General features: G+C 41.0%; 2 protein-coding genes across 2 annotated transcripts; both read left to right on the plus strand.

Moving 5' to 3' along the window:
* Window positions 1–6713, plus strand: rhebl1 (Ras homolog, mTORC1 binding like 1). The gene is made up of 8 exons (XM_083661705.1): window positions 1–360; window positions 1033–1104; window positions 1196–1263; window positions 2712–2794; window positions 4352–4408; window positions 4511–4558; window positions 4765–4846; window positions 4940–6713. Exons 1-8 carry the CDS (start codon window positions 309–311, stop codon window positions 5030–5032), a joined length of 555 nt encoding a protein of 184 aa, XP_083517831.1. The 5' UTR covers window positions 1–308; the 3' UTR covers window positions 5033–6713.
* Window positions 6714–7836: 1123 nt separating this feature from the next.
* prkag1 (protein kinase, AMP-activated, gamma 1 non-catalytic subunit) lies at window positions 7837–15474 on the plus strand. Its single transcript, XM_083661543.1, has 13 exons — window positions 7837–7964; window positions 9417–9468; window positions 9588–9688; window positions 10289–10370; window positions 10469–10527; window positions 10735–10780; window positions 10880–10934; window positions 11522–11648; window positions 11841–12006; window positions 12115–12152; window positions 12475–12621; window positions 13110–13209; window positions 13830–15474. The coding sequence occupies exons 1-13, from the start codon at window positions 7956–7958 to the stop codon at window positions 13838–13840; spliced, it is 993 nt and encodes a 330-aa protein (XP_083517669.1). The 5' UTR covers window positions 7837–7955; the 3' UTR covers window positions 13841–15474.
* Window positions 15475–15511: the final 37 nt, after the last annotated feature.

A 15511-nucleotide genomic window follows, 5' to 3' on the forward strand; every position in this document is an offset into this window, starting at 1 on the left:
CTGCGGCGATCAAGCATTTTTTTTCGTTTCCAATACTCAGTACAAACAGCTATTTTATCATTTGAAACCAATGACCGCTATCGATTAATATATTAGGATCCGTAAGATACGAGTTGTTGAAAGAAGTACAAGTTGTACTTGATTCAGTTCAACTCGAGGCCCAGTGGAGTGGAGCTTCGAGCGGCGGCTCTGAAAAGTTTGTTGTTGTCACGTGACGTGAGACGAATGTGGCGATAAAGTTTGTTTTGATAGTAAAACTAGGTGACGTACTAAATTAGATCTATCAGCTAAACTCCGTTTTCACCGCAATGCCTCAACCAAAATGCCGAAAGATCGCTGTGATAGGTTACAGGTCTGTAGGTGAGTGATGCACACGAGCTGGCGCTTAGCTATGAGTTAGCTAGCTGGCTAACAGGCTAACGCCCAGGCTTTGTTTTCCTCTTGAATGTACCAGAATAACAACAGGAACGCCAGCTTACCTTTGTTCCGTTGTCGTTTTGCATTGTGTTTGCTGAGCCACTGCTAGCTAACCAGCACCAACATTAAGCTCGCCGTGGTGGTTAGCTTTAGCCATATGTCACTAAATGCAACCTGTTCTTGTGGAAATAAAGTTGGGTAGCTGCTCTCAAACGATGGCGTCAGGCACACTGTCAGCTGGTGTATGTCTTGAAATGTTACTGACACTGTGTCCAACATAAACAATGCGTGGTCTTATCTAAGGAGATCAGTCTATCCATACTTGCCCCCTCCATGGCAACAACACCATTTTTTTCCTTGTATGACCATGTCGTTTAAGTGATTGTTAATTGAAACTGTGTTATCATTCTGTGGTTTGTGTAAATATGCCACTGAGTGGGCCTTACTCATAAGGCACAATTCCCTTAGCAATGAGCCAACATCGTGGCATATCTGTGTCAGAGTTGAAGTTAGTGTTATAGACTAGAGACTAGAGAGCATCATTATCAGTAACCAAGAGACTGGAATGAATGTTGGCGAGACAGTCATCATGTCATGTTCTTTTCCCCTGCACAGGAAAGTCATCTCTTACAATACAGTTTGTGGAAGGACAGTTTGTTGACTCCTATGATCCCACCATTGAAAACAGTGAGTGTCATTTATGTGTGAAAGATGTAGGTTGGAGTAAATCACAAATGTGAAGAAATCATATGCGTAATGACTCTGTTCCCCTCCCCAGCCTTCAACAAAATGGTCTCTGTCAATGGACAAGAATTCAATCTTCAGCTCGTTGATACAGCTGGACAAGTAAGTTGTTTGGCCAACAACATAACTCATACAAACACTTTTGAGAAATCCATGGGACAAATTAAAATTTAAGAACTCACATTATAGCAACACAGAGACTTTCTTTTTCACATACTGACAGATCATTTATTTGTCAAGCACTGTTTATATTGTCACAAGTAGAGTGTGAGTGACCAGTAGCCTGTACTACGAAGCTAGTTTAATGCCTTATCCGAGTAAGTTTGAGTTTAAACCTGGTTTAGCCGTACTACAAAGCAAGTTAACTTTCAATCACCATGGCAACTAACGCTGCAAAGCTAACCTGGTCGCGACCAGGTTAGCTTCAGAGGATAAGATCAAAATCCATGACAGACCCATATAATCGGCTCTCTGGAGTCACTCACCATTCATATAAGATCGCCATATGAAAAATAGATTGCGGTCAACTGAGAATATAACAAGAAAAACATTTGTGGCTCTGTAGGCTACATAATTAAATTAAGCCTACTTACCACTTTATGTCTTAACAGCTCAACGATGCGTGGAGAAATATGATCACTATTAATCACCGCAGCGCATATCATGAATGGACCCTCAAATGGAGTGAGGGTGATATTCTCCTACATGCCAGAAAAGCCTATACATATAATATAGATATGGGATAAATATGGATAGCCCCAGCAGTTTTCTCTTTTATAGTAGGCTATTAGGCTTTATACTAGGCTATTTTATATATGAATTATTCGATCAGTGCAACCACACACATGAGTGATAGAGATCATTATTCATTGAGCATGCGTTTCTAAATCTATGGTCTAAATAGGCTTACAGATTGTGGAAATGTATAGACTGAGATTACACATTTACATGTGTTGCTGCTGCCTGTATCAATGCAGCTGTATCAATCGCTGATCAAAGTAAATCAAATGACTGATGTGAATACAAGCTGCTGCCTTAGACAGCCCTTCAGCAGACTATCCAACGCGGATTTTCATTCTGACATTAAATCGCGGATACATTAAATATCCGCTAAAACTCTGATCATGCACTGCGCTTCATTGAACGAGGAAATGGGTGTGGAAATGGGTGTGGGCGTGGATAAACTCAGCTGTTCATAATGTGATTGGCTGGCGCACCTCTTTCGCGTGGACGCGCGCCTGTGCACGAGCGAAAAACGTGCGCGTGCACAGGCAGATCCCAGGTCCACTTACCTAGTAAAAAACCAGCGTCGTAGTATCAGTTAACTAGATAGCTTTGATCCTGTTCAGTCAAACCAGATCAAAGGGACTTATCGCGGATCTGTTAAACTAGTTTCGTAGTACAGGGCTCAGGTAAACGTTGTCCAGTTAAACTGATTATCTAGAATCTATGCTGTTACACTTTTTACCTCATTTGATGAGTATCTGATGTTTGGTAAGAACCTAACAGCCCCACTGAGAGTGTAATAGCTATCCTCTCTCTATCTGTAGGACGAGTACTCAATTTTTCCACAGTCCCACTCAGTGGACATCCATGGTTACGTCCTAGTCTATGCAGTGACCTCCATGAAAAGGTGAGTGGATGGTTGAGTTCAATTGGTCTTGTTCTTATAATATGAATAATGCCACATGTTTTACCAAGTTCCCAACAACATGCTAGGTGAGTGATCTTTCAAAACAGGCATACCCTCTATTGTCTAGCCTCATGATGACTCACATTTTTCCTTAGTCATTAAGTTGCGAAAATTTCAGATTTTTGTTTAGGCCTATACGCTTTTTAAACAAGTTTAAACTTGTTTAAAAAAAATTACATTGAACTGTGAATTTTCTTGAATCTTAGTTAAAATTGGCTATGGGGCTGTACACATTGGACCTGTGTATTTGTGAAGCCAGCGCCTTTCTGCATTTAATTCTCTATGGTAAGGACGCGCTAGGAGCGCTCCTCTTTCAAGGACCACACCTGTGGGGTTTAAGCGCTCTCGGCGGCTAGTGTTTTTTGGCGGGGCGCTCTGGGCGTCTCAAGCTGAAAAAAGTTGAACATTTGGAGGAAAAGCGCGCTGCTTATCAATGTCACTCCTCCTACCTCTTCTCCTGTCAGGGGGATCTTCAAACTCCGCTGCTGCCAGAATTGCCAATAATCTGGCTTTCATGTTTACAGTGTGAACAATCAACAACAACAAACAGAAGACTAGCTGGCTACCGTCTGTGTGATCATTGCGTCCTGAACTGTACTGCACGCGACGGCAGGGAAAAACAAAACACACACAAAAATGCTCCGTGCGCTATTTTGTGCGCATTGGAAGCACTCTCAACATGATTTCCAAAGCATTGTGATGTGAAAAACACAGGTCCAATGTGCACAGCTGCTAAGTGGGTAGGTCTGTGGTGCCGGTGTCTGTCACGATTGTGATGTCAGTGATGTCACTTGAGCAATTGTAATGTCATCAGTGATGTCACTCGAGCAATCGTTGTGATGTCATCAGTGATGTCACTCGAGCAACTGTGATGTAGTATGAGCCGATGGCGTGTGGGTGGGCGGTGTCTCTTCCTGTCAGTCATGATTTTGGGAGCTCGCGGAGCAGGCGATTTCCAATTGTAGCCATGGCGCATCATCTCCAGAGTCTCGTCTTAAAGAAATTTAGCTGAAATATGGAGCATTCTTTTTACCCCCCTTCCCGACAAGCTAGCATGGCATGGTTGTTGTTAACAATGGATGTGTAGGTCTTCTAGTTTCATATAACAGTATTTTCATTCTGACTTTAAAAATTAGCCCGCTATAGCCTCTGAAAGACAGTAATGTTGGCTGTGCAGGGATGCAAACTAATGTCCTTTAGGTCACCTTTTTCATCCAAAAAATAAGGCACTTAATTAAGTGAATGATTTTGTGTCTGCCCTGGTTTCTGTCACCTTTTTCACTATTCTTGAATTTGCATCTGGCGTCCTCAAGGAGTAGAATAACTTTAACTTTTCTTCATGCACACATCCACGACCCACTCAAAACGGCTCTGTGACCCACTTTTGGGTCACAGGACCCACCAGTTGAGAACCACTGAGGGTCTGTCTGCTAGTGCTTTCCCTAATTTAGATCTATATATTTGAAGGTTGATGTCACTGTCTATCTTTCTCTCCAGTTTTGAAGTTGTGCAAGCTCTACATGACAAGCTGCTAGATATGGTTGGAAAGATTCAGTAAGTTGACTTTGGTCATTACGTTTTGATGGCTCCAAAATGGTGTTTCTGTTTTTGTTTCTCCAAGTGAAATGTTTTTCAACCAGCATGTTTTCTTTTCAGGGTTCCAACTGTTCTTGTCGGGAACAAAAAAGATCTCCACATGGAAAGGTAATGACGATGATGATGGAAAACCTCAGGGATATTCAACCCATGTGTTTGCATTGTCATATGCAATTATTTCTTACACTAAAATATGATTTAAACATCCAATAAAGTGACTTTAAAGACTAACATTTTTATAGTAAAAGACAGTACACAGTTGTCTTGGCAGTTAGAGGCACATACCACACACTTGCCATTTCATTTTTCCCCAGGGTGATCAAGCCAGAGGAGGGAAAGAAACTGGCTGATTCCTGGGGCGCTGCATTCATCGAGTCTTCAGCCAAGGAGAATGAGGTAACAATGGATTTCTGTTTGTGTACCACTACCTGCTCACCAGCACAGCATATTGTATTCTGACACTTTTGTAATAATATTCTTACAATACAGACTGCAGTGGAGGTTTTCAAGCGGATCATTATGGAGATGGAGAAAGCTGATGGAAATGTACCCTCGGAGGAAAGGAAGTGTGCTGTGATGTGAAAGCGTCTCCAGGACGTCCGTAAGCTCAAATGCTGAAGACAGGAGGCACAACCTCACCAGCTCACCAATCCTGACCTCCCCGGCACCAAGGCGCTGGAGTGGCACTTTGCTATTCCATTGTGATACCAGATTTATTTACGTTGGCAGCCAATTGCCCATTCAGCTGATAAAATAGCCCACAAAGTCTAACTCTATGGAGAGGTTTCTATGAGCAAGATTAACCTTCGTCTTAGACAAAAGAGCACCTTCGATGAAGAATTTCCTTCGATATTCAGATGTAGTCTAGGACTCGGCATAATCTATATCTTGACTTCAACCAAATGCACAAAAAAGAAAATAAGATTGCCAAATATATTAGTCCAATTCATTTGAATGAAATAGATCCGTGAGTGTATTATGGTAATAACTAGTCGTATGCCCAAAGTTGTAGACATGATTGGCTTATGTCGCATAACTCGTTGACTACGGTAGTTGAGTTAATGAAGGCTGATTTCAAACCTTTTTAAGGACTTTAAGGACAAATCTTTGACAATGATGGAGAGCCACACTTTGCTTTAAATGTGGTGTTGAAGCATCACTATTATTCACAAATGGTGGATTTCCTAGAACACCCTTGAAGGAGATTTCTTTCACATAAGACATTTCACTGTAATGTCACATTTTTTCTCCACTGTAATTTTTAACAACTCTTCTTCAGGTGCCTTTCGCCTATGACCTGTAAGCTTCGTCTTTGACAGAGAAATCCATTTGTATATTCCATGACAGCTTTTGTTTTTTAAGCTCTTCCGCCAGGCAGAGTGCTCCTTTCTCCCTTTCTACAGTTGACTTTTTCTCTAATTGACTATAATAAAGCTGTTACTATCTGATGGACAACCCTCCTCTGAAACAAACGTAGTGTAGAGTGGAACAGATTTATAATATTTACAAGTTATGGCCTTTTGATGAATATAAATAGGAGAATAGAAACCAGTTTAATAGTATTGGTTATGATACAGTTTTGTTTTCCCCCTGGCTATTTTGAGTAGGGTATGTGCATACAAGTACATAATGATTATGAACAATGTTGATTTGCAGTTTTTAATGAAATTTTAACACCGCGGAAGACTTAAATAGCTAATGAGGGCTAATGAGTTAGCTTTGTAATTTTGGACTTATGGTTTGGATTTGATGTTTGATGCAGACTTTATAAAGAAAGCCAGGATGGCATGCAGCCCAGTTAATCCATATTGTTGAATTGAAACAAACACTGTCAGACATTTGAGGCTCTCAATGACCTGTTTTTCTTAGCCGGCGTAGCCTTACACAGATGATGGACTATGGATTTTATTCCCATAACTCAAGTTCTACACCTAGTGGTCATTTGTTATTTAGAATTTTAATTATTATTACTATTAAGTGCTTCTCTAAGTAGTTGATTGATGGGTGATTGATTATGGTCGAAGAGAAGCTGGTGATGCTGTGTCTTGTGCCTTATAGTTCTTCAAATCCCTTCCTCATCTGCTTCCCTTCATGGCTCAAGGTGCTCTTCAAGGTGTTTTTTTGTTTTTCTCCCCCCCTCTTCTGGTAACTTGATCACATGGGGAACCGGTGTTGTGCACCTGAACACCGATATCCCCACGTTGGTCAACGTTAATTCAGAAATCTTGCTGTAAACAGTTTTGTATATAAATAAATCCTTTACTCATTTGATGTTTGTTGTATTGTTACTTTACTGCTTTTTGGCTGCATTATGGGCAGCATTGAAACATGTAGACATTGACTTAAAAAACCCAACTTGGAATAGGAGTACAGCTTGAACCCAAACATAATTTTAATTTTTTAATGCTAAACAATCTGCTGAGTTGTGAGCCATTTCCCAAAGTCCCTGCTCTATCTCTGACATCGCACCGATTTATGGGACTTTAAAGGCCTAAATGTCTAGGCAAAAAATATATTACATTAGATGGTCTCTCAACTACCACACATTGACAGTTGAATTCTGAAGATTATTGCACTTCACTAAAAAATAATTAGTTCAAGTTTTTAAGTAGGCCATTAACTTAACGTTCTAGAATCTAGACAACTGAGTCTGGAATACACTTCACAGTTATAATTTCACACCAGAAAGTATAACTAGAGGTATCTGCATGTTTAGTTAAAATTGAGGTGCGCTAATATTACGTGCAGTACGGTAAGAATACGGCTCTGGGTTAACCTCGCGTCACCAGGCTCTTCTCGGCGAGAAAGAGCCTGGCTCCCGCCCACAATTGATTTTGTCACCCTACTGGTTCTGGCCTAGAGCCCGCCCTAGACCGGATGGCAGCGTTTCTAGCTCGTCAACTTTCACGTTAACTTGACAATTTGACCCAAGTATCAGAATCCTCTTTCACCGTTTTGACCGGTGTGTCAGGCGGTGGTGGCGGAGATGCCATATTGCATGAACGTTTTGTTTTATGTAACGCTAGCTTTGTTTTGATCAGACTCTAGTTTAGGTAACATCACCGCGTCAAGCTAACGGCAACAAAGACGTTGTTAGGCGCATTGCCATCCGGTGTTAATTCTGGGTCCGGGGTTTACGCCCCCATGACAAAAAGCGGGGTGGAAGGTGCCCAGACTAGCTCTGGGTAAGAAGTTTTTTCTCCCTAAATGGCGAAGTGTCCCGCCCTACTCTGTCTCTGATTGGACTATCTTTATATTTACCCCCAGATTAACCAACCGTCACTCTTCTTTATGCCTAAATCCAACCAATCATCACTCATTATACCTAAATCCAACCTCATCAACCAACCCAATCAGAGGCAGAGTAGGGCGGGTCAAACGAACCAACCTTACCCAATTTCTAGCGGAAGATCATTGAGGTTTTGTAATATAGCCGATCAGCTAACTAACCTGGTAAAATCGGCATCGGCACCCAGCGAAGGACAGGTGATACGGCTGATGGAATATGGAGTGTGTAAGTTGCTAACTTTAGCTCATCTTTAGCTAACGTAATGTTAGCTTTGTCGCCAGCTGACAGAAAATAATGTACCCTTTCGGATCAGGCTAACGTTAGCGGCTAACGTTAGCTATTTCTGGTGCACGACACAGAATATTTTCTGAGAAATAACACTAGTTACAAAGCTCCATGGAATGCACTTTATTTCTGTATTTCAGCCCATGGTGTAACGTTATGAATTTCGTGTGATTTATTCAGACTGACGCCTTATTTTTTCTGATTAGACAACATACAGTAGAGTAGCTAGAGTACTTTGCAAACATCCAGCAATAATGGCATTTGTACACAGACCCCCCCCCCCCAAATATTAATAATAATAAAATAAATAAATCGCACAATGTCTCACTCAGCTTGGTCATGACGAGGCTAAACCAGATCTAATAAAAGAAAAGAGCAGGGGAAAATACAAAAGCCACAATATGGGCTTAATTGAGAAGTTACACATGCCTTATTATCCTAACTGCACATAATACATTCTTTCATATATACATATTTAAAATAGACACTTTACACCACAATGTTGCATTGTTTTAACTTGTGCGTACCTTTTTCTGTGTGTGAGTGAGTACTTTGAGAGCAACGTGCAGCGGAGTCTAGTGTACATACTTGGCCAATAAAGCTGATTCTGATAAAGTCATGAAGCAGTTTGTGTAGCAATGTTACCCCTCTTTGGTAATGCCATGAACCCCCAAGAGTTTAGTGAGACCAGTGTAGGAATTTAGCCAGGAGCAAGTGCAAAAATGCCCCCAAGAAATCTCAGAATGCCCCTAAAAACCATGATCCAGGGGCAACATTTTTGGTAATTTTATTTCCATTCAATTCATTTAATTTCCATCTCTAACACACACTCAGCCCTTGTACGCTGGTTGCCAGAAAACGCAGATGAAGAACACTCACACAAACAGTGCTGTTGTTTACACTACTCTTTAGCAAATGTATGCACTCTTTTTTTTTTAAGTGCCCCCAAATGTTGTAAATGCCCCCAGTTTTTACTTTTTAGACAGTGGGGGCAAAAGTTGCCCCCAAAATATGTTTTACATTACCTACACTGAGTGAGACCCTAACTAACTAACTTACTACTACTTAGCTATTAAGTACTACTTAATAGCTAAGTAGTAGTAAGTTAGTATTATGCATATAGTTCTAATTAAAAGTGGCGTTTATATTATTTTCTCATTCGAGAGAAATTACTTGTTTACAAACTTATATTTTGTATCATGGTGAAATAAGTTTGAGGCTTGAACTTTGTATTCATGTGAAGCTAAAGAAACCCAAAATATAACCTAGTAGGCAATGGTGTTTATTTAGCCGTGTCATGCAGGCATTTGTATTTATAGCGGCAGAGCAAACACATAGTGCACTTGTTTGGCAAGTCACATAACCAACCGAATAATGATCTTTATCTTTCAGATCCCAGCTGCCCTTGATGATCTGGAGGGCAAAAAAGAGACGCTCATAGAGGGTAAGATTACTAACCCCGCCTGCGCAGTACTTTACTTTGTGCTCATATTGAGAGAAGAAATGGACATTTAAAGTCAGTGATTGGATAGTTGGCCTCAATAGTGTCTCTCGTTCTTCCAGACCCCGAGTACAACGTGTACACCCGATTTATGAAGTCTCATCGGTGTTATGACCTGGTACCTACCAGCTCCAAATTGGTGGTGTTTGATACCTCACTTCAGGTAAGACAAAGGCTTTGAATCTCTAACATGTTAATAATATCTCTCCGTAGACAATTTAGGCCAAAGATGTCGGTGTATTTATCTTTTAAACAGGTAAAGATATCTGTGTATTTATCGTATAAACAAGTAAAGATATCTGTGTATTTATCGTATAAACAAGTAAAGATATCTGTGTATTTATCGTATAAACAAGTAAAGATATCTGTGTATTTATCGTATAAACAGGTAAAGATATCTGTGTATTTATCGTATAAACAGGTAAAGATATCTGTGTATTTATCGTATAAACAAGTAAAGATATCTGTGTATTTATCGTATAAACAAGTAAAGATATCTGTGTATTTATCGTATAAACAAGTAAAGATATCTGTGTATTTATCGTATAAACAAGTAAAGATATCTGTGTATTTATCGTATAAACAAGTAAAGATATCTGTGTATTTATCGTATAAACAGGTAAAGATATCTGTGTATTTATCGTATAAACAGGTAAAGATATCTGTGTATTTATCGTATAAACAGGTAAACATATTGGTGTATTTATCTTTTAAACAGGTAAAGATATCGGTGTATTTATCTTTTTTTATCTTTTTTAAACAGGTGAAGAAGGCGTTTTTCGCACTTGTTTCCAATGGGGTAAGAGCGGCGCCCCTGTGGGACAGTAAGAAGCAGTGTTTTGTTGGTAAGACAGTCACTTGTTTTGGGCTCAGTTCCAGATTGTGTTCAAGCCCAAAGTAAATAATGAACTGACAGGATGCTATTCACGCTGCTCTACTGCAGGTATGCTAACTATCACTGACTTCATCAACATCCTTCATCGCTACTACAAGTCTCCTTTGGTAAGAAAGATGAGGGACACCGAACGCTTATACTCATAGGCCTCGACTTTCAAGATTAGGTGTTCATGTGTTTCTCAAATTTTCTCCTGCAAGTTTGAGTCTGCCTAGTCAACTCTCTTATCGCTTTGTGTCAAAAGCTCATCTTGATTTCTTTCTGAGTCAGTCTGTGTTGAGAGGGTATAAGCTCTTTGTCTTGTAATGTTTCAGGTTCAGATCTATGAACTGGAAGAGCACAAAATTGAAACCTGGAGAGGTGAGAGTGTTTTCATCGAATGAGTAATGCACGTCTGATGAGTTACTCTGATCATCTTGAAGGGTTAACTAACTATCATGTCTGTACTTTTTAATATAGAGGTCTACCTTCAAGACTCTTTCAAACCCCTGGTTAGCATATCGCCCAATGCAAGGTGAGTTTTTGTGTATGAATGAATGATGTTAAAGACACAGTGAACAGATCAAATCCATACACCAGTATTAAAATAGTTGAGGAATTGACTTTGATATTTTTGTTGAAATTGGTGTTGAACTGCGTATGTCTGAATTGAATGGGGCTGTGGCAGTATTAAGCTTTTGGGGCAATCTGGGAGTCTTGTTTGGATAGTTAATCTCTCACGTGCTTTAGTCTAGGTAGCAGTAACTCATACTAGCCTGCAGATGATGCTGATTGAGTACTTGCCTGGGCATACACTATCAGTGAGATAGCACCCCATATTGCTTTAAGGATGTGCTTCTATATTTTACATATATATTTTGTTTATAATTAAAGTAATGTTTGGATTAAGATTAGAAGTGTTTGTATCCATGCTAGTTATCATCCAAAACAATGGAGTTTTAAGTTATTACAATGTGTAAATACTAAAATAACACTAATCTATTCTTTATTTGTAGCCTATATATTTGACTTTGTTTTATTTCAGGTCTCTTATCTCATAATATCAGATCAATATTTTTCCTTACCAAACGACATGGTTCTCTCTTCCCTTCTCTGTCCCAGTTTGTATGATGCAGTGTCATCTCTGCTGAAGAACAAGATCCACAGACTGCCTGTAATCGACCCCCTGACAGGAAACACACTCTATATTCTCACGCACAAGAGGATCCTCAAGTTCCTCAAGCTTTTCGTGAGTCCTTTTGGCTTCTCTCCCCACCACCATGGTCTGCTATAATGCCAATATTTCATTAGTAACACCACAGTAGAGTGCAGGGACAATCATCAACCATAGTTAATGAAATGTAAAGATGTGTTTTATTGGGTTACACTGACATCCATTTCCTGGCAGTTGTATGTAAGGTCTCTACATTCTCCGTCTCAGATATCCGAGATGCCAAAACCCAGCTTCTTAGGGAAGACCTTAGAGGAACTGCACATCGGAACATTCCAGAACATAGCCGTGGTGCGTGCGGACACGCCTCTGTACACGGCACTGGGTATCTTTGTTGAGCAGAGGGTGTCGGCCCTCCCCGTTGTGGATGACAAAGGTACGTGGGCTGGTTTGAAATTACGTCCCTAGTGAATTTTGCGTGGACGACCAGAGCACCTGTTGCATTCTGTCTGCTATACATTGATGTGTTGCCTGTTTCATGCAGGTCGAGTGGTGGACATTTACTCCAAGTTTGATGTTATAGTAAGTATTCATTGACGTCTCCTTTTATAGAGGAGTGTTTAGCAGATAGGGAGATCCTCAGTCACAATTTCTACTATGTTGTTGTTGTTGCTGCTGCGAGTCAGTAATTCCCTATGACTCTGGGCCTCATTTATCAATTGTTTTGGACAGTTTTCTTTTTTGCTCACAACCAAATGAAAATCAGTTGCTTGCATTGATTTCTCCAGTTTTATGTGGTATATTAAAAAACTGCATGATTAAATTATAAAGTCACAGAACATTTTTAATATGAGGCCCGTGTGTGTGTGTGTGTGTGTGTGTGTGTGCGTGCGTGACTCTACAGAACCTGGCAGCGGAGAAGACGTATAACAACCTGGATGTGACTGTGACCAAAGCCTTGCAGCACCGATCACAGTACTTTGAGGGAGTGCTCACCTGCAACAGACACGAGACGCTGGAGGCCATCATCAACAGACTGGTGGAGGCGGAGGTGTGTGTGTGTGTGTGTGTGTGTGTGTGTGTGTGTGTGTGTGTGTGTGTGTGTGTGTGTGTGTGTGTGTGTGTGTGTGTGTGTGTGTGTGTGTGTGTGTGTGTGTGTGTGTGTGTGTGTGTGTGTGTGTGTGTGTGTGTGTGTGTGTGTGTGTGTGTGTGTGTGTGTGACCGGCAATACGTAATTTTGCAGGCGGCTCATGGTCTCGCCCCCTTTTAGGCGGGAAACACAAGCCACTCGCTGTTGACTTCAATGTAAAATAGCAGTACCAAAAAAATGATACAAAAAGAACAGAATTAATCTCATTTATGAATGACACAAAGACACCATGACATGACAATATATTACAACTCGAGCGGCCACAGAATGTGCAAGATACATCGTAAATATTACTATCTAAAATCATGTGACTCATGACCCGTCTGTGACCTAGTTCTGGTGTCCGCCTGTTTGTCGCTAACTGTTGAGTCGTCCTCTCTGCCCTCTAGGTGCACAGGTTGGTGGTGGTGGACGAGCAGGAAGTGGTGAAGGGCATCGTCTCCCTCTCAGACATCCTCCAGGCACTAGTGCTCACTAATGCAGATGAAGGTAAGCACAGCTCTCTCTGCACATCATATAGATCATCTTAAAACCCTCCCAAGCTTTGGGCGTCCGGGTAGTGTAGCGGTAGATTCCCTCCCTACCAATACAAGGGTTGCAGGTTCGCGCCCCCGCGTTACCTCCGGCTTGGTCGGGCATCCATACAGCCACGACTGGCTGGTGTCTGCGGGTTGGAAGCTGGAATGAAGGTATGTGTCCTGGACTGGTCGCTGCACTAGCGCCTCCTCTGGTCGGTCAGGGTGCATGTTTCGAGGCGGAAGGGAACTGATGGGAATAGCGTGATCCTCCCACGTGCTGCTGGTGAAGCTCCCCGCTGTCAGGTGAAAAGAAGCGGCTGGCAACTGCACATGTCTCAGAGGAAGCATGTGTGTGCCTACTACGGCTCTCCCCAGATTGGCAGAGGGGGCGGGGTAGTACAAATGTGGGAAAAATCAGGAAAAAAAACTCCCAAGCTTTGAGCATGCAATTTTTAAAAGTCTTAGTGATAAAGCAAATTATACAGCAGTAGTTTGTCTAATAATAAAAGCAGTGTAACCAAGCACAAAGCACATATTTGCCTAAATGCATCTGTGGTAAACTTAGAAGAATAATCTTGTTTCTCTTCTCAGGAACTGTTTGAGGGAGGAACTAAGGGAAGACTTCTTCAACATGGGAAGGCAATACATTTAGGGAGATGGAGGACAGGCGTGTGAGAGGGGAATTATGATGGTGTATTAAAATATCCCCATGTATCTCCCTGTAACCAGATGTCCACATGAACCACATGAACAATAATGTGAATAACAACAACACAACAACAACAACAACAATCAATTGAGCAATATAGAAATGAACATGGGACACACAGGAGCTCCTGCAAATCAAGCCAAACTCCCAAGACAAACGAAAACAGCAAAAAGATCCAAGGAAGACTCAAGAGCACAAAGAAACGTCTGAAGTGGAACTGCCCAGCATTTTACTCTCACCTCACCTCTGTGGCTGTGTTACTGTGCTGGACTGAGCTACACAGAGGAGGACCAGTCATCAGCACTCTGTCAAAGCCATTCCCACTGATATTAATGTATTGCTAAATGCATTTCAATCAGAGAGACTAGGATGAATGTTCAAAGAATATTGTATTAATAAAAAGAAGCAGAATAAAGTTCGGCATAGATGATGACACGCCTCATGCGATGAAGTTAGGAGGGCATCAGGAATGCGGTAGGATTCTTGAAATTGCAGAATACTTCACTTCGTTGTCAGTAGATGGCTAAAAGATAACCGATGTACCAGCATTTATTTTGTTCCGTTATTCATTTTACAAGGCTGAAATCTAACAAGGATTATGTTAGAACCCTCTCAACATCAGCATTCGTATGTGTCTCTGTGTGTCGTCATTCTGGCATGTTAAGACGTCTTGTCCGGTTGTGATCAGTTGTGCACTGACTCACTCTCTTGTCAGACTGCATGGTAGCTAACCTGGAACAGCACTTGAAACTCCCAAGACCAGTAGAGTCATGTCCATTCAAGCCAGGGGGGCATGTGCCCCCACCATTTTTTATTTAAATTACATTTTTTGCTCCCCGCTCTAAATTGAGATTTAGATCTTGGCTTGCATGACGCCCCTGCCCAAGACAACCTTGGTGAAGACTAGAAGGCCATAGATGGATCTGCTGTTAGATGACCATAATTGTGCTGTTTTCCTTTTTAATCGCACAACCACTGGATCGTTATGGGTTGTATGTTTTGCAACTTGTGAAGTCCATTTTATCATGTATAAATTAATCTATTTGAACTATCATGTACATGTTACTTGGTATGGCCAGCATAGTTTTTTTTTCTTCTTGGCACCCATTCTTTGTGGGTTTTGGCATTAAAGGGATTTGCCTCTTGGCTGCGAAATCTCACTAGTCGTTTTCTGGGTAAGTGGACGGATAATGTCACAATTATTAACGGTCACATTAACAAAGCTTGTGCTGCTATTATTCGTTTGCTACAAAAGGCAGTTTTCTGATGTATGTCTCTTTGTGTGCTTTGTATATGTCACAGACCATTAGATGGGGTTTCCTCTGCATATTGTTCTCACAAACACTATACCAGCATTTCCTTTCCATTTTGTTAGAGGGTCAGCCAATCTTGAACGGAGTATTTGAAATGGATTTATAATTGGTATGGTGATGGAAGATGTGTACAACTGTATGTAAATGCTAGTTTTTCTATTCATCTGTATTGAGATAATTTAAGGCACGAGCAATAAAGATTGTTTCAATCTGTTTTGATTTTTCCCCCGATAATGGCATCAATAGTTAAG

The sequence above is a fragment of the Poromitra crassiceps genome, assembly GCF_964638095.1.
Source record: "Poromitra crassiceps genome assembly, chromosome: 27".
Lineage (NCBI taxonomy): Eukaryota > Metazoa > Chordata > Actinopteri > Beryciformes > Melamphaidae > Poromitra > Poromitra crassiceps.